This window comes from Melanerpes formicivorus, unplaced genomic scaffold, assembly GCF_026170545.1.
Source record: "Melanerpes formicivorus ecotype bairdi unplaced genomic scaffold, bMelFor1.0.p_v2 SCAF_4, whole genome shotgun sequence".
Lineage (NCBI taxonomy): Eukaryota > Metazoa > Chordata > Aves > Piciformes > Picidae > Melanerpes > Melanerpes formicivorus.
The window spans coordinates 17,909,811-17,931,031 of NW_027142356.1; the positions used below are offsets into that span (position 1 = coordinate 17,909,811).

Consider the following 21,221-nt stretch of genomic DNA (forward strand, 5'->3'; position numbering starts at 1 on the left):
GGAATGTTTTGATTTCTTATAAAATTTATTTTAGTGTGCTATTATATGATTTTTTAATAATAAATTATGTGTGCTATTATTCATAGCAATCGTTATGGACTGTTTCCTGTATGTAAACCAAACCTGTTATACTCAGGTTGGGCATCAAAATCATCTTATCATTTGAATGTCAGTCTGGGTGCAGAAATGTTTTTAATGCCTGTAGCCACAGAAATTTGAGATCATTACAGTACTTGTAGATGCAGTAGAATGTGATCTATTTTTGTTTTGAAAAAAATAGGGAATTGCTAAAGTAAAACTGAATTTACACAACACTAAATTTATTTGAAAGCATTTGACTATAACTGAAACTCAAGTAGGTTAAATAGCACATTACACAGTACATTATACTCTATTGCATTAGTATCATTGACAAAATTGAATACTTTCATGTGTCTTAGAATGTCATACACCTTCAGATATACAGTGTCTAGTTGTGTTAATGACCTGCTTTATTTCAGGCCCTTGTAAACCAAGTGGTGGCAACTGTATACAAACAATTCACCAAGAAACTTCCAGATGGATTGACAGTGTGTGGTGTCTTCACAAGAGATTACCGCAGTGATGTAATGAATTCTCAGGTATATTTTAATGGATGTTTTAACGCACAGTAATAGTGACTTCTGTATTCCATTTGGCTTCTGAAAATGTGAATTCTAATAAAACAACTGTACCATTACTAAAAAAATCTAAGCATACCTGTACTGTTCACAAGAACCTTTCAGTCTATGTCAAAACCATACTACTCACCCTTATCGGGTATGCAGCTGATTACTTGCTCTAATTAAAAGAAAAACACATTAAGATTCTTTGGTTGCCAGCACACAGCAGATGCCTTACAGAAGTCCAATAGAATGCATCGGTAGCTCTTCCCTGCCCACTAATGTAGTCACTTTAGAAGTCGACTGGACTGGACACATGACCCCAGGTGTGGCCTCATCGCTACTAAGAGAGGAAGGATCCCTTGTGTTTCTGGGCACATTCCTCCTAGTGTAGACCAGGATACCACTAAGCCTTCTTTTCCACAAGGGCATATTGATGCCCAATGTTCAACTTGATGGCCACTGGTATGTTCAGGTCCTTTTTTGCAGAGCTACTTCTCAGCTTGATGGCCCCCAGTATACACTGTGGTGTAGAGTTTGTCCTTTTCACATCCCCCTGTTGAACTTCATGGAGTTCTCCAGCCTGCCTAGATCCCACTGGATGGCAGCATGATTTGCTGTTGTGATCAGCCACTTCTCCCAATTTGGTATTATCAGCTAACCTGCTGGGGGTATACTTTTTATCATCCAGATCATTAATGAAGATTTTAAACAGAATCAGACCCAGCATTGACCACTGAGGTTACACTGTCTCCAGCTAGGCTTTGTACCACTAATCACCAATGTCTCGGCCCAGCCTTCCAGCTAGTTTTGATTCACCTCCACTGTCTGTTCATCTGGGCCATACTTAATAGCTTCTCTGTGAGGATCTTACTGGAGATGTCTTCAAATGTCTTTTGACAACACATCCATTGCTCTCCCCTAATCTACCAGTCTAGTCATTTCATCATAGAATTTGGGAGTTCCCCTCAGTGAATTCATGCTGAATACTCCCTACTCTGTATTTGCTTGGAAGTGATTTCCAGGATTAGTTACTCCTTCATCTTCCCAGGGAATGAAATGAGGCTGACCAGCCTGCAGTTTCCTGGGGCCTCTTTCTTGCCCTTCTTGAAGATAGCAGTGACAAATCATTCATTCATTTTTTAAACGCATGTGTATTCATTATTTTTTTGAATGCTGAATCTACTTGTAGTTGATTAGTCAGTTTACTTAAAAATAATGCTTTGCAAACCTTTCCTAGATACTAGTGACCGTGCCTCAATGTTTAGAAATTTTGATGCTGTCTCCTCGTTGCCAGAAATGGACCAAAAGGATACAATATGTTATATTTGATGAGGTAGGCATCTTTTAATAGTAACAAATTTAACGAAGGAAAAAAACCCCAAAACCTTTTGGAAAAATGCTAGTGGTTTGATTTTTCAGTACACACATTATTGCTAATAAAAACCCCTCAACATTCAGAAATACTATTTCAGTCTTACATGCTTTTTTGTGTTCAATGGTAGTGTTTATCTGCTCCAGTAAAAAAACTTAAAACTCTGTTAGTTCTTAAGAGGACATATAGGTCAATCAAAGATACCAGGAGCTTTCTTTATTTCTCTCAAGCCAGTCAACTGAAAAACTGAAATCTGCCACCATAGTCTCAATGGCACAAACAGAGTATACCACACTCGGATTATACACTTGTCATATCATACAGTATTTGTTGGTTAGGGTAAAAGTAAATCATTAATCTTGCTAAATTAAAAATGTCTACTGTATTCTTTCTTGCATAAAAAATGTATTGTTAATGATGCTAGTTTGTATCTAGGGTACAGTCAGTAAATCTAGTATTGAAAGTTATACTAATTTGGAGAGAGATTTACTGGACATGTGATTTGTATCTGACGGTCATTTGCTCCAACATAAGATTTATTCAGTACTGATCTTGACACTCTTTTGATTCTTGCAAAGCACAAGCCAGGTCCTGTTACAAGTGCACTTTGATAAAGGCCACTTCTTCTTTTATTTTAATAATTTTTTCTAAAAACATAGGTCCATTGTCTTGGTGGTGAAATTGGAGCAGAGGTTTGGGAGCATCTTTTGGTAACAATTCGATGTCCATTTTTGGCACTCTCTGCTACTGTCAGTAACCCAGAACACCTAACAGAGTATGTATGGAATACATATTTAGCATATTTAAATTGAATGTCAGTTGTTTGACATAAAGAGGTCAATTGCTATTAGGACACAACTAATTTGAAGTTATAATACTAGATCTATTATGCTAACATAATTCCCCCATCTGACACGAAACAACACTGTAACTCTTAACTCAGTATTGAGAACGAGCCCTACTATTCCTTCAGACACTATAATTGAACTGTGCAGAGGAATTTAAAAGGTTTTTACGTATATATGACTTGCCAAAACCTAATAAGCACACTTGTCCATCATTAATCAGAGTAGACAATTGCACTGTATTTTTATATATAATGGTGCTATTTCACATTTTTATTTGCACCCTCACATAATCTGGAGAAAATTACCCCAAAGATAGTGAGAAATGGACTGGAAATTCTATAAGAGAAGTTGAGCAGATTGTAGTTATTAATCTATCATAGCCGTAGGAATTTTCTTAAAATACTTTTATAACTCTTATTTTTATTTTATTCTTGTATTGAAGCTGGTTACAGTCTGTGAAAAGATATTGGCAATGTGCTGAGAATAAAATGCAAGAAAGCTCTAGAGACTCTGAAACGAACTTCACAAGAAAAAATAAAGTGAAACGTCAAGTACGAGAACAAAAGAAATCCTATCGTGTTAGGCTAGGTGGGTGTCAGAGTATTTTGTGTTGAAGAAATAGATTTTAATATTTCTGCAAAAGTTTTAGTCATTGTATGAGAATGTAAGCTTGTTTCAGTTTAGTTTTTATTTTATATAAAAACAAATATTGCAGGATTAAGTACTTTTTAAAAGAACCATGTGCATCATGACAGCATTTTTGTCTCTTCACAGTTCTGTATGAAGAAAGATACAATGATTTGGAAAAGTACGTATGTTCTCTAAAGGGCAGTGATTTTATCATTGAACATTGTCATCCATGTGCTGTATTAACAGTGGATCATGTAAGCATAATACTGATGTCACATTGCTCAGCAACTGTTACTTTTAGGAAACATGGATTCCATCAAAATTATTATGCGCCAGGGGAGGTTTATGCTGGAGGTTAGGAAGAAGTTCTACCCAGAGAGAGTGATTGCCCATTGGAATGGGCTGCCCGGGGAGGTGGTGGAGTCACCATTATTGGAGGTGTTCAGGAGGAGACTTGATGGGGTGCTTGGTTGCATGGGTTAGTTGATTAGGTGGGTTGGATGATGGGTTGGACGCGATGATCTTGAAGGTCTCTTCCAACCTGGTCTATTCTATTCTATTCTATTCTATTCTATTCTATTCTATTCTATTCTATTCTATTCTATTCTATTCTCTTTCTTTTGTTTAAACTCCTTGCAGATTGAGAATTACGGTATTCCTTCAGATCTTTCCCTGTCTCCACGAGAGAGCATCCAACTTTATGACATGATGGTAAAAGTCTGGCAAGAGTGGCCAAGGGCACAGGTGTGTATATACAATTGTATGAAAAAGAGATCAAAATAAACAGATAACAAAGTACTGCAATGCTTTATATTAATGTTGTTTTCCAGGAACTAGATCCTGAAGAGTTTATCTTTTTCAAGAATAAAGTAGTAATAAAAAAGGCAGATGTGAGGAAATATGAACAGGAACTAAAGGAGGAGCTACGCAAATGGATTGTGCTTGGCCAACGGCAGAAGGTAGCATTTGTTAACAGGACACTTTTTAAAGACCGTATGCAGCTTTAATATATAATAATTATATATTCAAGCTATATAATAATTATATGTAATAATGTATTATGGAAGTTTCTCCTCCCATAGTTACATATCAGTTTTATCTGGTGCTGTACTTGAAAGAGAGGCATGATTTGAGGCATTTCTGTAAGCATTTTCAAGGTGGTATTTTCACAAACTTCTCTGGAAGTCAGATTTCTGATACTGCTGTGACATTTTAATTCCTGATTCTTTGTAAGTACCTCCTACAATTAATGAGAGTATTGCACCACTACTCTGCTATTTTAGTCCTAAGTCTCTTTTGCTTCTCATTGGTATAGATAGAAATTAAAGCATTGAGAAGAAAATCAAATCTTTAATGGAAAGCCACCTATTCCTATATCATAAAAAGGAATATGAGATGGCAGTGAATGGACAGCAAGGCAAAAATAAGGAATATGTGAGAAGAACGCCCAAAATTTCTTGAAATATTATACTTAAAATATAATCAATATGTTAGTAATACTTTATCTTCACAGTGATGGTAACCGTGAATGGTACAGCCATATGCATTTTGGGCTCTTACCGAAGTCAGTTGATAGCCTGAAGACTTTTTAGTTTGTGAGCTGTATGTGACTGTTGCAGTTCTGAATAATTTTAACAAGCTGAGCTGATAGAATCATAGAATTGTAGAATCAACCAAGTTGGAAAAGACCTCAGAGATCAAGTCCAACCTATTACCTAATACCTAACACCTCATGACTAACTAAACCATGGCTTCAAGTGCCGTGTCCAAACCTTTCTTGAACACCTCCAGGGACGGTGACTCCACCACCTCCCTGGGCAGCCCATTCCAATGGCCAATTTCTGTGAAGAACTTTCTCCTCACCTTGAGCCTAAACTTCCCCTGGCGCAACTTGAGACTTTGTCCTCTTGTTCTGTTGCTGGTTGCCTGGGAGAAGAGACCATCTCTCACCTGTCTACGACCTCCTTTCAGACAGCTGTAGCGAGCAATAAGGTGTCCACTGAAAGAAGATGGCACAGGAAAATTAAGTATTCATATTTGTTAGTCCCCAGCCTGAACTTTCTGCCTTTAAAATCTTGACAATAATACTAATTTGATTAGGTGAATGAGCTACTGGAACACCTTAAGCCAAAACCTGTGGATTGCTCAGAACTGGAGAAGTGGAGTAATTTTCCACGCTTTGTTGATAAATTAAATGAGATGAATAAGTTGCCTGCCATATTTTTTATGTAAGTATTTAGCTTTCATGTATTATATGTGTATTACTTATATTCAGAAAAAATAATATTGCAGGTAAACAGAGATGTGGCTTGGCATTTCTATGGTATATGTTGCCTATGTTTTAAAAAGACCTGCAAGCTCTATCAACCCTTGTATTTTTATGGTCCTAAAGGTTTAGCTGAAGTAAAACTCTGTGGAAAGGGTAGAATCCATGCATGCTGACTGAGGAAACTGCAAGAAATTGAATCATGATACAATGAGAGTCCTAGTCTCAGTTGCATTGCCCCAGTGTGGGCACTGTGGAACAGTTGTGGAAAGTGTTGAATGCTTTATGTTTAATTAGAATTACAAATGATGTATGCAGGGTCAGCTTTGCTAGGGAAAAGGGTGGAATAAGGTTCTGTTAATGTGGATATTTGCCACATGGTGATGGTTTAATTTCATAGCCTCTAACAGTTTCATCTTACATGCAGTGACATGCATCAGCCAGTTTTACATATATGTGAGATGCAATGACACAATGTGAAATGAACCCCTTTGAGGCTACTGACAATGCCATTATTCTCACTGGTATTGCTAATATTAGTAAAGTAGGTATGTCCCTCAGTGCTGGATGTTGTAACAAAAAGAAGCTGCTTATCAGTACACAGTTGTCTAGCGCTGTTTACTCTATTCTCACTAATAATGCACAGGAATGATTGTTTAAAAAGGTAAAGTTTTCCTAGCTCGGTATGAAGCCTTGTCCTTCCTTATATTGGACTGCCATTTCAGTTCACACGTGACTGGTACTGATAAAAAGGTATTTCTGAAAGGACTTTAGAAAGGAAAAAGCAAAAAATGAATATGTATATTGATGGCACATCTCAAATTAGTTGGTGATAAATTGTTTATTTTTTTATTTCTCAGTGACAATATAGTTGTATATTAATGTTGTGACTGTTTTCAAACTGAAACTGACAGTTTTCAAAAGGACGTTTAGATACTCGTACTTCCTTCAAGTAACCATTTCAGAGCTGCTGTATGAACTGCAGCATCATTTAGGTGCCCTAAGTAGGAAGTTCCAAGGTGCTTCTCATCAGGGTGGACAGATAGATGTCTTCTTCTCATCCACCCTGGAATGATTACAGTCCTTAAAAATTCTTGGAGGTTTATGGCTCTGATAAGGGACTGCAAGTAGAGTATGAATATTCTAGATGATTGATAAAACATCATAGTGAGATTAAAATACATCCCGTGACAGTAAAGATTGAGGCAGAACCCTAGTGGTATGAAGTTGGGAGGTGAGTTACAGAAATCTGTTACCTGTAGTGTAACAGTACCTGGTAGACCTCCACAGTGTCTTCGTAGTCTGACAAGGGACAAGATTAAAAAAAATAAAATTAAGAATCTCCAGTTAAATGTCCCAGTCTTGAGAAATTGTGATGAAAATCAAGGGTATGAGTTACCATCACAAGTAGTAGACAGTGACTTGGAGTAATAGATTGATAGTCATGTTTCATTGGTACTGGTAAGCTTTTTCTGCCAAAGACATTATTGATGTGTGAGCTGCAAAGCAGTCATCCTTCATGGTGTTATGTTAGTGTGGAACTAATGGAGACTCCTGGGACAGCAGGTGTCAGAGCTGTAGATACCATTAGTGGTAGGAGAAAGGAGTACTTAGAGTTTGATTTTCTTTTCTTAGAGCCACTGAGGGAAAGAATGGGTTGGCGCCACTTGAGTACTCCTTATGACCAAATAAACCCAGTGGCAGAGAGATATGAGATCATACAGCCTGAGCTTCAAAGGCGGGGGAAAAGGGTAAATGGCAAACAAGCGTTACTGACCTCTGTCATCCATGGAGATGTGAAAAGCTTAAGAAGTTACCTGCTAGCCTTAATAGTTGTATTTGATCTTTCTGGATAAAAGGGTGAAGTCCTTCAGTTTTGCTCCTGTTGTTGGTGACTGCCAGATTTGAATGATTTATGAATATTCTAATGGACTAGGATACAACCTCATCCCATATGTTGCCAAGAATTTTTATGGTGTTAGTTAAGAAGATCTGCCTACTGCAACAAGAATAAAAAAATCAGTTTTTGAAAGAGAAGTTGGAGAAATCCCCATCCCAGTTGGAGAAATCCCCATCCCAGTTAAACTCCAAACAGTCCAATACTGAAAAAGCTATGAGGTAGAACAGCTGTGTAGAAGACTAAGAAAGGCTCTTATTCTCAGCTAGGTAATTGAGGAGAATTACAAAGATTAAACTTTTTCAGTATCTATGAGTGTCTGTATTAGGGAAAGATAGAGTTGAGCATACTTGTTCTAGGTAATTTATTGGCATAATCATTTTACATTTTACCACTCAGTTTTGAAATAACAGCAGTTTAAAAGTGAATGTGAACTATGATGTGAGGGTAGAGTGGGGATATGCTTCTAATGATTAGGTTCTAACTGTTGACAGGTGATAAGGCTTAATGAATATTCTTGTAACATGTAAATAAAAATTATATTAAATAGAGTTTACCTAACATATATATTGTACATTATTTACTTAAAGTTTTAATGTGGAGTTAGTGGAACGTTCAGCCAGGAATATATTCCTCAATTTGGTGAGAAAACAAAGATGTGAACAAGACCCTAATACTGAGAAGGAAAAAGAACATTTGAGGGATGAACGAAGAAAATTGAAGAAGAAGCTAGCAAAATTCTGTTCTCAGTAAGTATTTTAACTATGTGTTATTAAAAACTTGTATATTGTGACAAGTTATTCCTTGGGGATGTAGCTTTCAGGAGCATGTTCATCTGACTTGAGAATGTAGTCCCTGCTCCTCTGTGCTCTAACAACTCTCACAGCAGAAGCATCTGTATGGCAGGTTATCAATCAGCAGTACCTAGTGTGTAGTCAGGAGCAGAAAGATAGCAGTGTTGCTGACATTGTGTAAGGCAAGTCTCTCAAGTATGGGTTCACCTGACTGGTGAGGTGTTCTTTGAATATTTGAAGACATTTTGATTATGGTGTATTTTTTTCACTGTAAGCTTGAATTTTCTTGATTTTGTGATCATAGAGTATGGATTTTTATGAGGCATTGGGTAGTGAAATATGGCTGTAGTTACCCTGATTATCAGGAGTATGAAGTATCATGGGTTTGTCCTCCTAATCATGACAACTGACAGTGCATTCTTTGGAAATGTCATGAGAGAATGGACTTAGTTGCCTTTAATAGTAGTAGTAGTAGTAGTAGTAAGGTAGAATTTGAAAATCCAGAATTTAGACAGATGTTTAGACACAGAAGTAGCTTGAAAATCTTCCTCTAAGTTGTTGGCCCTCCCTTATCTTCTTCAAATCCTGTCCTAAATCCTTACAGTCATTATTGGCAGTAAATCCATCACATTTCTTTCACTTCTAATTCTTCTACTGTGCAATCTCGTTAGTTTTCTAATTTGCTAAGCAAGGTACTTATGGTTGTTTCCTTCATGTTAGTATATCACCGTAATTCCTTCTCTCTTCTTCACCCAGAATTACTTGCTGTTTTGCATACAAGCCATGATAAAATGAAGCAGTTGACATTATCAGCAAGTTTACATCAACAGATCTACCTACATGTCTGAGTATGCAGGTCAAAAGGGAATAAGTCTGTCTCTTTCAGCACACAATGAATATTTTGAAATTGATAAATGTATGGTAATTTAATTTTATATTTTGTACAGGAATGTTGAAAAGTTGAGCTCTAGTAAAATGGAAAACTTGGAACTTCTTGCGACTACAAAACAAGAGTTAGAAAAAAGACTTGACAGGCTAACTGCTATCCCTTCTGCATATACTTATGCTGATCCTAAAGCAGTGGATAAAGATGTAAGTAGTTAACTGATAATTATAGCATGATTCTGATTTTGTGTGTCTAAAACGCGTGCATTATTGCATAAATGCATAAAAGCATATAATGTGTGATGCAGTTGTACTTCATAACAGTGCCTTCGTGATACATTCTGAATATTTCCCTTAAAATTTGATTCCAGATATCAGAGAACTTTAATTTTGAGATGTATGGGCAATTGTCTGCCAACAAAAAAAGATGTTGTGATAGCCATCCTGAAATGTATGCTACCATTAATTCATTTCCAAGAACTATCAGCAGTACAGTTCTATCACTTTATCCAGATCATGAACTCCTATTTTTTCTGAGTCAGTCATTAGCATAGGCTATATAGCACCTTTGTGTACTTATCAAAACATTTTTATGCCCTTCATATCCTGTAAAAATATGAAATAATGAATTATTGCAGGCATTAAAATGATTTATGAATATTCTAATGGACTAGGATACCTTGTGCTATTTCTGAGTTTGGGAAAAGGAAGCTTCTAGCCATGTTGTGAAAGGAGATGGTAGTATCACAGTATAACTAAGGTTGGAAGAGACCTCGAGGATCATCGAGTCCAACCTATCAACACAGACCCCATGACTAGACCATGGCACCAAGTGCCACGTCCAGTCTCCTCTTGAACGCCTCCAGGGATGGTGACTCCACCACCTCCCTGGGCAGCCCATTCCAATGACAAACAGCTCACTCGGTGAAGAACTTTCTCCTCACCTCGAGTCTAAACCTCCCCTGGTGCAGCTTGAGACTGTGTCCCCTTGTTCTGTGTCCCCTTGTTCTGATGCTGGTTGCCGACAAGAGACCAACCCCTTCCCGGCTACAACCACCTTTCAGGTAGTTGTAGAGGGCAACGAGGTCTCCCCTGAGCCTTCTCTTCTCCAGGCTAAACAATCCCAGCTCCTTCAGCCTCTCCTCATAGGGCTTGGTTCAAGGCCTCTCCCCAGTCTTGTTGCCCTTCTCTGGACACATTCAAGTGTTTCGATGTCCTTCTTAAACTGAGGGACCCAGAACTGGACACAGTACTCAAGGTGCAGCCTAACCAATGCAGAGTACAGGGGCACAATGACTTCCCTACTCCTGCTGGCCACACTATTCCTAATGCAGGCCAGGATGCCATTGGCCCTCTTGGCCACCTGGGCACACTGCTGGCTCATATTCAGGCAGCTGTCAATCAGCACCCCCAGGTCCCTCTCTGTTTGGGAGCTCTCCAGCCACTCCGACCCCAGCCTATAGCTCTGCATGGGATTGCCGTAGCCAAAGTGCAGCACTCGGCACTTGGACTTGTTAAATGACATCCCATTGGATTCTGCCCATCTGTCCAGTCTGTCAAGGTCCCTCTGCAATTATTAATTAATTAGTACTGTGCAGGGATGACAAACAAACAAAATAAGTATCAGTTTCATTAAGCTACTTAGGAATTTATGCTGTGATACTGGCACACAGTATATGGTTATAAGGCCATGCTTTGAGTAGGAAGGTCGTGAACAGGCAAGCTTGCCATGTCTGCATGGCTGCATTTAGCTACGTGGTATGACAGTTGATGCTATTGTCATAGCATTTGTTGCAAAGGTGACAAAATCTGATAGTGTATAGAAGTGGGTTTGTCATCACAATGAAGCTATTAATGGTATGTAATTGTGTACTTTTGGTTTCAGGTTGACTGAAGATCATGAACAGTTATATTTCTCTATAGTGCTTGGAACTTCATTAGAGAAGTCTTTTCTTTCATTAACAGCACCTGGTTGTGGTTAACACCATTTGTTTTTATTTGTAGACATTAGAGAAGATTTTCTATCGAGCTAGGTTTGAGAGAAAATGTTACCTGCAGCAAAGCATGGCACGGAGGGGCATTGGGTTTCATCATGGATCTATGTCTCACAAGTCAAGACAAGTAGTGGAGATGCTTTTCAGGATGGGATATATCAAGGTTGGTCAACTGGGATCAGTTCTTTTAAAATGTTATATTAAAAATATAGTGTACCTTTCACCAGTCATAAATACATATTGCATTGACTTATACTCATTGAAAAGATGTTGACAGGAAGGTTTCTGAATAAATAATGTAAACTGGGTGAATTGATAGCTATAGAACCCTGTTTCTGACTAAGAGATTCCATCCTTCAGGTTAGTATATCATAGGATGATAGAATCATTTAAATTGGAAAAGATCCTTAAGATCACTGAGTCCAACCATAAAATACTGAGGTCACCACTAAACCATATCCCTAAGTGCCACATCTGCATGTCTTGTAAATACCTCCAGGGACGGTGACTCAACCGCTTCCTTTGGCAGCTTGTTCCAGTGCTTAACAACCCTTTCAGTAAAGAAATTTTTCCTAATGCCCAACCTAAACCTCCCCTGGCACATCTAGAGCCATTTTGTCTCATCCTATCACTTTTTGCTTGGGAAGAGACTGACACCCACCTCACTACAACCTCTTTTCAAGTAGAGAGTGGTAGGGTCTACTCTCAACCTTCTTTTCTCTGGGCTAAACAATCCCAGTTCTCAGTTGCTCCTCATAAGATGTATGCACTAGACCACCAGATTTGTTGCCCTTCTCTGGACATACTCCAGCAATTCCCCATAGTGAGGGGCCCAAAACTGAACACAGTATTTGAGGTGCAGCCTCACCAGTGCTGAGTACAAGGGAACAGTCACTTCCCTGCTCCTGATGGCCGCACTATTCCTGATACAGGCCAGAGTACTGTTGGCCTTCTTGGCCACCTGGGCACATTGCTTGCTTATAGTCAACTAATGTTGACCAACATCCCCAGGTCTTTGTCTGCTGGGCAGCTTTCCATCCACTCTTCCCCAAACCTCTACTGTTGCATGGGGTTGTATCCCAAGTACTGTTTCTTAATGTGCACATGTAACGGCTATGCAAAATACACTGAAGAGTGAAATTTGTATATTTTCATAGCTAAGGTTCAGCAAATGAAAAGTTATAATAAAATTCCTGTTACAGTTTAAGTTGCATATTACAGGTGTTTTTTCTAAAATTGGATATTGCCTTTGCTAATAGATATACTCACGTTTGGTATTTTATAGGTGGTTACAGCTACTTCAACACTTGCTCTGGGAATCAACATGCCATGTAAATCTGTTGTTTTTGCTGAAGATTCAGTCTTTTTAGATGCCCTGAATTACAGACAGGTACAGAAATAGAACACCTAATTGTTATTACAAGAACAGTACACATGTAGCTGTCTTCACACACAACTTTAGAAGATAAGTATTTTCTTTTACATATAATTCTAGGTATGTCCTGAATTTTAGCTGTTCATTTTGGTGACAATAATAGTTTTAGCTAAGGTGATTTTACTCATGTTGCATGACTGCCAGCCCACAAATAATGTATACAGTCAAGAGACCTATCTCAATAATGAAAATACTGCAATTGCTTGGTGAATTAAAGGCATAGATTCAGCTTGCCATTATGGAAGCCAGAAGGACAAAAGCTCTTGTTTGTTCTAGCCAGGGTTTTACAAATGTGTGAAAAATACGCTATAAGAACACACAGTGGGGATGTATGAAGACAAGAAAAATTACTCACTGAATTAACAGCACATTTGAGTTCCTTTCATCATAGAAGTGGCACTCCATGCAATGCAATACAGCAGTGAGTAGATGAGTTTCCAAATACAATAAAACAGAGTGCTTCTAGTCATGGCACAACTTATTGGATGGGCTGAGAGATTCTTCATTATCATTATCCCAAATCCCAAATTTACTTGTGTTTGGTGCTCTTGTGCTACTTTCCAAACCTATATTTTCATGTAGTACTGCCAGCTTGCATATGGTCCAGGAGATCATATAGGCCAGATACAGCTGCTCATATCACCTAGCAGCCAGCTCTCCCTCAGTGTGAGTGGTTCTGTGCAGTAACTGGACCTACATGCATCAACCTTCCACTTCACATAAATTATATGACTCCAGCTTTGTCACACCATCTGGCAAGTCCCCACAATGGACCTGACCAAGAACAGGTGACCCAAGCAAGGGAATACATCCTTAAGATCATTCTCTGTATTCTTCATTCATATTCTCTGCTCTTTATTCATACTGCAAATGTCTCTGCCTCAAGTCTACCTAGAAATAATGTAACTTGAAAACAAAGCTAGTATATAGGTACAAATTAAGTTAAATCTCACCTTGAAGAAATATAAAAGTTAAAATGATATGTGAGTGAACCTAACCATCTTAGCCAGTGTTAAAGTCTTCTATCAAATTTGGAAGTTCATATTTTAAGAAATAAATAAACCCACCAAACCTGTAAACCATCTATATTTGAGGTACAACAGATTTTGTACACGTTGTTGAAACAATTTGTCATAAATACTTTATTAAGACTGCATTGATAGTACCAGTATATACAACTTATCTATATTTGATTTTAAAATGTATAGTTATTATTTTAATAATATAATTATTAAATATTATATTCTTAGATGTCAGGACGTGCTGGAAGACGAGGGCAAGATTTGATTGGTAATGTGTTCTTCTACAACATTCCGTATCCCAAAGTTGAAAGACTTATCAAGTCCAACGTACCTCAGCTGAAAGGCCAGTTTCCTCTGACTGTTTCCTTAATATTGAGACTCATGCTGTTGGCTGCAAAGGCTGATGACAAAGCAGATGCCAGAGCAAAGGTTTAGTATTGTTTTCTTAAAAGCAATTAAGTTAAACTATGTCTCCTTAAAATGAGCAGACAGCTATGAACTTCAGAAGTAAGCATTATCTGCCTCCAAAAGAAACCACGTACTTTGCTGTACTGCTTCTAGTACCTGTGCCATCTTCTCCACAGTATTGTCCTGTGCTTTTTCATGCATTTCTTCTTTACAATAAATACTATCATCAGAATGAATGCTGCAGGAATGTATTTTTAGTGGGTCGCTCTAGGCAATATTTGCATCAACCTGGAAAATTAGAATGTCTTCTAATATTTAAAATTTTACCTTGATTTGAGACAAAGCTGATCACACAGAGGGAGGAGGGGTGCTGTGTAATCCTGTCTCAGTGGAAACAATGATAAAATTCTATGTATTGCTCACTCATTTAAATATACATACTAACTCTCTGGAATCAAAAGATTCTTATTTTTGCCATTTACTGAAGTGATTTAAGTGAAAAACCCATGGCCATGGTTACAAATTGGTCAGAGATCTCATCTTGTAATTATTAACGAACTCTTGCATTCAGCTGATCTGAATTTAAACATCCACTTAGGCATATAGACATTTATTTTTAAAGACTCACTGAATGAATTCAGACATAAGTCTTCTTAATATAATAAGATAACAAAGTAAATTGGTAAACTTCTGTATTAAATATTAAAATAGTATTAAAATGGAAGGAATAATTTCAAAACTTCCTGGGTTTAGTTTAATGATACTTAAATCCTTATCTTTTAGATCACTATATGAATGTAATTAACTTTGAAAACCTTAATAGAAGCACAAATTTAGAAAATGAATACACATCTGACAGAGGATGGAATTTTCCACAAGTGTTTCCAAAAGTTAGGCATTCGATCTGCAATGTAACTCTCACCCAGCACTTTTACTCTGAAAGCCAGTTGGTGAAACAAGGCATAGAAGCTGGATACTACATTTCTTTGCTTGTTACAATATCAGTAAGACCTTGGATTTCTAATTTCTCCTTTTGTATTTTCTTTCTTCTGTTTGTTTGACCAGGCATTGTCAGTGTTGAAGCACTCACTGATGGCATTCAGGAAAGAAAGATACGCTGAAATATTAAAAATTTATTTCATGTTTTCCTTGCAGTTTCTTATCAAAGAGGTAGGTTTTAGCTGATTCTCATGAAGGGTGGTACTTATATATACAGATTCTCATTGTTTGTGCTAGTGTGGTTTAATTTAAAGAACCGTGTATTTTACATTCCATAGCAATAGGCTACATCTTTTGTATAGGGAAACATAAAATTGTTATAAATGTTTCAATAGGAAAAGTCACATGGCATGGTCTATATGATTGCAAATTGATTAGGAAAGCAAAATTTGAGCATTTATATTGTATATGAAGATTCATGCATGTAAACTGGTAGGGTTTTAAAACATATCGAGAGTAAGTTAATTTCCAAAATGCTGAAACAAACTATACCTTTAACAAAAAATAAATAAATTAGGAAATAGGTCTTGGAGAAGACTGAAAAATAGTGGTCTCTCTCCACAGTAATAGTTTCAATTTGATGGATACCATTTTTGAAAATTTCTATGCATGACTCCATTTTGACTTACAGCTCAGGACTACAGGCAATCAGAGGCACCAATAATGTGATTACATTAACAAGTCATTTATGCCCAGGTTTCCCAGACCTGCTCCTGACAGGAGCCCTAACCAAAACATCTGCCTGCTCTGCTGGGGGTGCCCCTTCTGTGTGGGACTAGGAGTCTGATACTCCTATTAAAGAGAAGAATATGACCAAGAGAGATTAGTAACATTTCCAGTAAGTTACAATTAGCATAGGAACTGGCAAAACATGGCCCACATATCCTGTCTCTGGTAAGTTTCCTAGGGTAGTGTATATAAAAAAAAAAAGGGCAAACACACATGTAATCATTCTCTGGATACTCCCTCCTTTCTTACAGGGTGTGATACAGAGCGATCACTGAGATTACAGGTGTCCTGGATTTTACAACCTTTAATGGAGTTTTAGTCCATGTGCTTGCCCTGTTGCTATTGGAAACTGTATAAGCACACAAACATCTTGCAACAACATTCTTGACGGATCACTGCTTGCTGTGCTCTTACCCCCTCAAACATTTAGGCTAATAGCTTTGTTAAAATTAAAGTTGCATCAAATCTTGCTTTGGTAACTATATGCACTTTTCACTGGCAGTATGATCTAAAATGGCACTAAAACTCTGAAGTCAAGACTCATGCTTTGCACAGGGAAATGAAAATCTCCCTTGGAAATACTCAGATAGTTAGTAACTTGTTTTTAGTAAGGCCTTTCACTGGAAATTAAATGTCTCAATATGCATTAAATTGAAGGACTATTCTGAATGCCACCTTTTAATATTTTTGACATATCCAGGTTCATCATTCACAACTAAGGTTTTGGTTTGTTTACACTTTGAAATTATATAGGGCTACTTGGATCAAGAAGGTAACCCCATGGGATTTGCTGGACTTGTGACACACTTGTTCTATCATGAACCCTCAAATTTTGTTTTAGTGAGCTTTCTTGCAAAAGGTTTGTTCCACAAGTTATGCCAGCCAATTGAAGGTAAATAACACTCTCCATATATCTTAACTGCAGTCTATGCCAGGCTCTGTAACTTAAAATGGTTCTTGAATTTTCTGAGTGCCTTCTTGCTGCTACCACTTTTGCTTGCCTAGTCTTCATTGTCATACTCTTGGCCTCTGCCTCTACACACCCTGCATGTGCTATTATTTCTGTCTGTGAAAGCCAGTGCACGCATATGGCAATGCTGTTATGAACCTAAATTTACTATTTGTGAAACAGTCTGATAAGGTAAAAGAAAATGCTATACATAGCAAAATTAGTAACTCAGACATCAGAGCAAGGTTTGAATCATGTAGCAAATAAGACAATGGCTCTGAACATCAACAAAAAAGATTTAAGTACTACTAATTCTCATTTCATGAGTCAAATCCATTCTGTGCCCTGGGATGTGCTGCACTATGTGAACTTGGAAGAATACACTATTAATTTGTACATATTACTATATGTTGTTGCTTAATTACAAGATTCTTCTGTATGTAATGAGCTGATCATTATCCAATATAGTTTTGCATGACCTCTGTCATGACAATGTCAGATGGAAAAGCAGCTCCTGAAGAGAAGCTGTTTATTTTAAGTGATTTTTAATTTTTTTTAATTTAATATTTTCATAATTAACCTAAGCACTTTCTGTTTCAATACAGGCACAACTGTTTTTTCAGAAGATGTGCTGGAAAGGCTAGTGCTTATTCTAGCAAACCTGTTTGGGAGAAAATATCTTCCAGCCTGCACCAGGAAATACAAATACAAGTTTTGCCAGTCAAAGGTAGAGAAAGCATTATTCTTTACTCTAACTGACATTATTTACCACTTCAATGAACTTGTTTTCTTTTGCAAGTTAAAAGAGCGTTATTATGGAGGGTACATACAGTCTCCTGGTGGGTCTGCAGGTAGATGCCTACTCAGCCACTTCTCTGTCTCAACATGATGGGACAGAAAACAAGATGGAAAATTCCTGGGTCAAGGGAGATTGCTTACCGGTTATGATTATGGGGAAAGCCAGCCTCAACTTGTGGAAAATTAAATGAATTAGTTACCAACTAAAACAAATTTTGGTAGTGATAAACAAAAAATAAAAATTTCAACACTACCTCCTCCCTCCCCCTGCTTTTTCCAGGCTCAACGTTACTCTCATTCCTGACTCCTTTATCTACCCACAACCCCAAGCAGTTCAGGGCTAACAGGAAATGAAAAATGAATTGTGATCCATTCTTAACAGCTCATTCTGCCACTCCTTCCTCACCACTCACTCCTACTCTAGTGTGCATCCTTTTTGTGGGCTGCAGTCCTTCAGGAAAAACTTGCTCCAGTGTGGGCCTTCTATTAGCCATAGTTCTTTCAGGAAATAATCAGCTTCTCTAGTGTGGGGTCCTTCACAAGCTGGCGTGTGGATATCTGCTCTTGTATGGTCTTTGCCACTGAGAACTGCAGAGAAATCTCTGCTCCCCTGTGCTCTCTTCTACAGACTCAGGGGAATTGCCACTTCATCACCTGGAGCAGTTCCTTCCCCTCTTCTCTGACCTTGGTGTTTGCACTGTTGCTTCTCTCTGCTTGTGTGAAATTTTTGCCCTCTCTTAACTAATTTTTCACAGAAATGTCGAACTCAGCTCTGTCCCATGATGGGGCCATTGGAACTGGCTGTGTCTGTGCCATGGGAGCCCTTGGCCTCTTTTCACAGTAGCCAGCCTTGAACTGCCTCACACCCCGCCGGCACCTTGACACTTTCACGCAATACAAGTAGCTAGAATAATGAAGAAAGTACTTAGTGGATTAAAATAAAGAAGCCTTGATTTAACCACAGTTAAAGTAGCAGTTGAGTATTGGGTTGAATGAAAAGTACCAGATTGTTCGAGTTTGTTTCAGTGCTGACATGATTATACAGTTACTGTTGTGATACTGCAAAATCTAGAAGTATAAATGACACAGCATTTCTTTATACTACACAACTCAAGCATCTCTTCTCCAAATAGCAATATACTTTCTTCTCCTCACCCTACTAGAATTGTGTTTCCATCTAACACATACTAACAACTCAGAGGCATACCAGCAAGCTCTGTGGTAAATGACACTGTAGGCTTAGAGCATTTTCCAAAAATGGGATATTGGTAGGATGAACATTAGTATTAGTTATTTACAAAGTTAACCAAATGTGGGCACAGACAGAAAGTGAAACATTTGTAATGTGCTCTTTTATGCAAAGCCTTAACATTCTTGAGGACACAGCTACAGCTGGAACAACTGGGGAAACACCTTCCAGATGAAATAATTTGCGTGGCCGGTTTCCAGCAAGCATTCCAAGAGGAAAGATATTACTTATTTCTGAAAAGTGGCTAGTCACAAAAGAAGAATTGTGGGGCTGGTGTGGCTAATGGTAACAAAGCATCAGTCTGTCATGTTGAACACCAAGATAGGCAAAACAAGTTCTGGGAAAGACTAGCTGAAACACCTTTGAGAAAGTTGTTTGTCAACTATTCTGTGAGTAAAAACCTAGGCATTTTATACATATTATATCTCTTCCATACCTTTTTCTGCATGAAATTCTCACACATTTTTGAGATACATTAATTCTAGATGGTCAGGCAGTCTGACAAGTGTATGCACCAATGTAGAAAGGCACCTTTGGACAAATGACCGGAATTAAGCAATAAATGGCCTGTTATTTCAGGTTTTTCTAGATGATCTGCCGGAAGACTTTGCAGATGCTCTAAATGAGTACAACACCAAAGTAAAAGAGAATTTTGCTCACTTTCTTCTGACAACTGCCAAGCTGGCAGATATGGAACAAGAATACAGACTTCCACTGTCAAAGACAGGTAGGAAGTGAAAAATTAGTGCATAGTCATAATATGTGGAATTGATTGTATTAGAACATTCAGGTTACTTCTTATTTTGTAAAGAAATAAGATAGCAAATTCAGACACACTAATAAAGGGATACAGTTTCTATTTCACATACATTTTACAAGCATTGTGGGTAATATTGTACATAGTAAAGGTTTTGTACAAGAGAGGAATAATTTTTATTGCTATTTTTTTGTAGGGGAAATAAAGATCAAGGTGCCTTTTTATAAAAGGAAAGACACTTTAATTATTGAATAAAAGACCTTTTAGCTAATCATCAATTCACTTGCTGATTCTTAAATGTCTGTGATATTTGAATTGCTTTTAGAGTCTTACAAAGGTTAAATTTTCAATGTCTGAACATTGTTGAAGTAACAATTAAAGAACAACATTGCAGCATTTCTTACATCAGCTGAGTTACTTATGTCAGTAAATGATGTCCAATAACCAAACAATGTGAAATGGCACAACTATAAAATTGCCATATGGTCTGAGATGGTAAATAACAATTTTCTATTTCCAGTACACAGCACTGTAAAGTGCTGCATAATGGTATAATGCTAGCAACAGTATAGTGATACTTTTTCATATTGAATCTAAGCAAACTTTTTTTAACAATTGAATCACTCCACACCTTGATACATTACCTGAAAAACATAGACAATTAAGAGCTATAAATAATAGAATGATGGAGTTCCAAATTAGAAGAGCAAAGCACAAGCTGCCTTTCATTTTCATGATTTATATATATTAATGTTACTAATGTTACTTTTACCCAGGACGTGAGCTTTGAAATTGAATTTCCTTTTCAACTCGAGTGGTAAAGTTTCCTGCTTAAATGGAAGGTGTAATGTGGTTGCATTCTTCCCATTTTGCTGAAACTGCTGCACTTGCAAGAACTGTTTTTCTTTAGATTTACGTAAGAAGAAAAACAAGGTCAAACCATGTCCTGTGGTTTGAGATGCCAGAGACTTTTGCACCTACCATAACCTGGGGCAAGGCAGCAAAAAACCCCCAAAAAATACTGTCAGTCAGTGCTTTCAATCTGCTATGAATCTTTTTCTGAATGCCACAAACAGTGTAACTGCAGCATACTTAATAAACATAACACAAAGCACAAAAGGTTGAAATGTAAGGATTGAAAGTATTGTTTATGATTTAGAAAGAAATAAGAAATTTCTGTTTAGAAAAGGAAAATCAAAAGTACAAATATATTTATAAACAACTACAGTTCTGCAGACAGCAATTGAAGTTTCAGGCAGACCATGAGCCAGCTGAAATGCCATGTTGTTGTAAAAACTGAAGAGCAGAGCACTTGGACATGACAACCTTCACATACTTGACCCTAACAGTGCCTCAGCTAGAATATTCCTTATTTAGAGCTCCATGATTTAACAAAAATGTTGACTGGGACTAAAGGTTATTAGATGTCTAGCTATTAAGACCTGTGAATACAGGTTGAAAAAACCCAGTTTTTCTTCAGTGGAAGACAGTGTAGGACATAACATATGAAGGTAAAAATAAGTCTTCTAATAGTCTTCAAACATT

General features: G+C 37.5%; 1 protein-coding gene across 3 annotated transcripts in view; it reads left to right on the forward strand.

Annotated features, from left to right (window-relative positions):
- The window catches only part of DDX60 (DExD/H-box helicase 60), a 42,275-nt gene that overhangs the window by 18,283 nt on the left and 2,771 nt on the right, over positions 1-21,221 (forward strand). For 2 of the 3 annotated variants that reach the window (XM_068137126.1, XM_068137128.1), the window contains exons 18-34: positions 501-620; positions 1,882-1,977; positions 2,676-2,791; positions 3,307-3,452; positions 3,639-3,748; positions 4,134-4,238; positions 4,325-4,453; positions 5,595-5,722; positions 8,248-8,406; positions 9,399-9,543; positions 11,341-11,493; positions 12,616-12,720; positions 14,016-14,216; positions 15,261-15,365; positions 16,677-16,815; positions 17,478-17,599; positions 19,499-19,646. In XM_068137126.1, coding sequence (XP_067993227.1) covers positions 501-620; positions 1,882-1,977; positions 2,676-2,791; positions 3,307-3,452; positions 3,639-3,748; positions 4,134-4,238; positions 4,325-4,453; positions 5,595-5,722; positions 8,248-8,406; positions 9,399-9,543; positions 11,341-11,493; positions 12,616-12,720; positions 14,016-14,216; positions 15,261-15,365; positions 16,677-16,815; positions 17,478-17,599; positions 19,499-19,646 — 2,227 coding nt within the window. The remainder of the gene's footprint in view (positions 1-500; positions 621-1,881; positions 1,978-2,675; positions 2,792-3,306; positions 3,453-3,638; positions 3,749-4,133; positions 4,239-4,324; positions 4,454-5,594; positions 5,723-8,247; positions 8,407-9,398; positions 9,544-11,340; positions 11,494-12,615; positions 12,721-14,015; positions 14,217-15,260; positions 15,366-16,676; positions 16,816-17,477; positions 17,600-19,498; positions 19,647-21,221) is intronic. The other variant, XM_068137129.1, reaches the window with a different exon arrangement.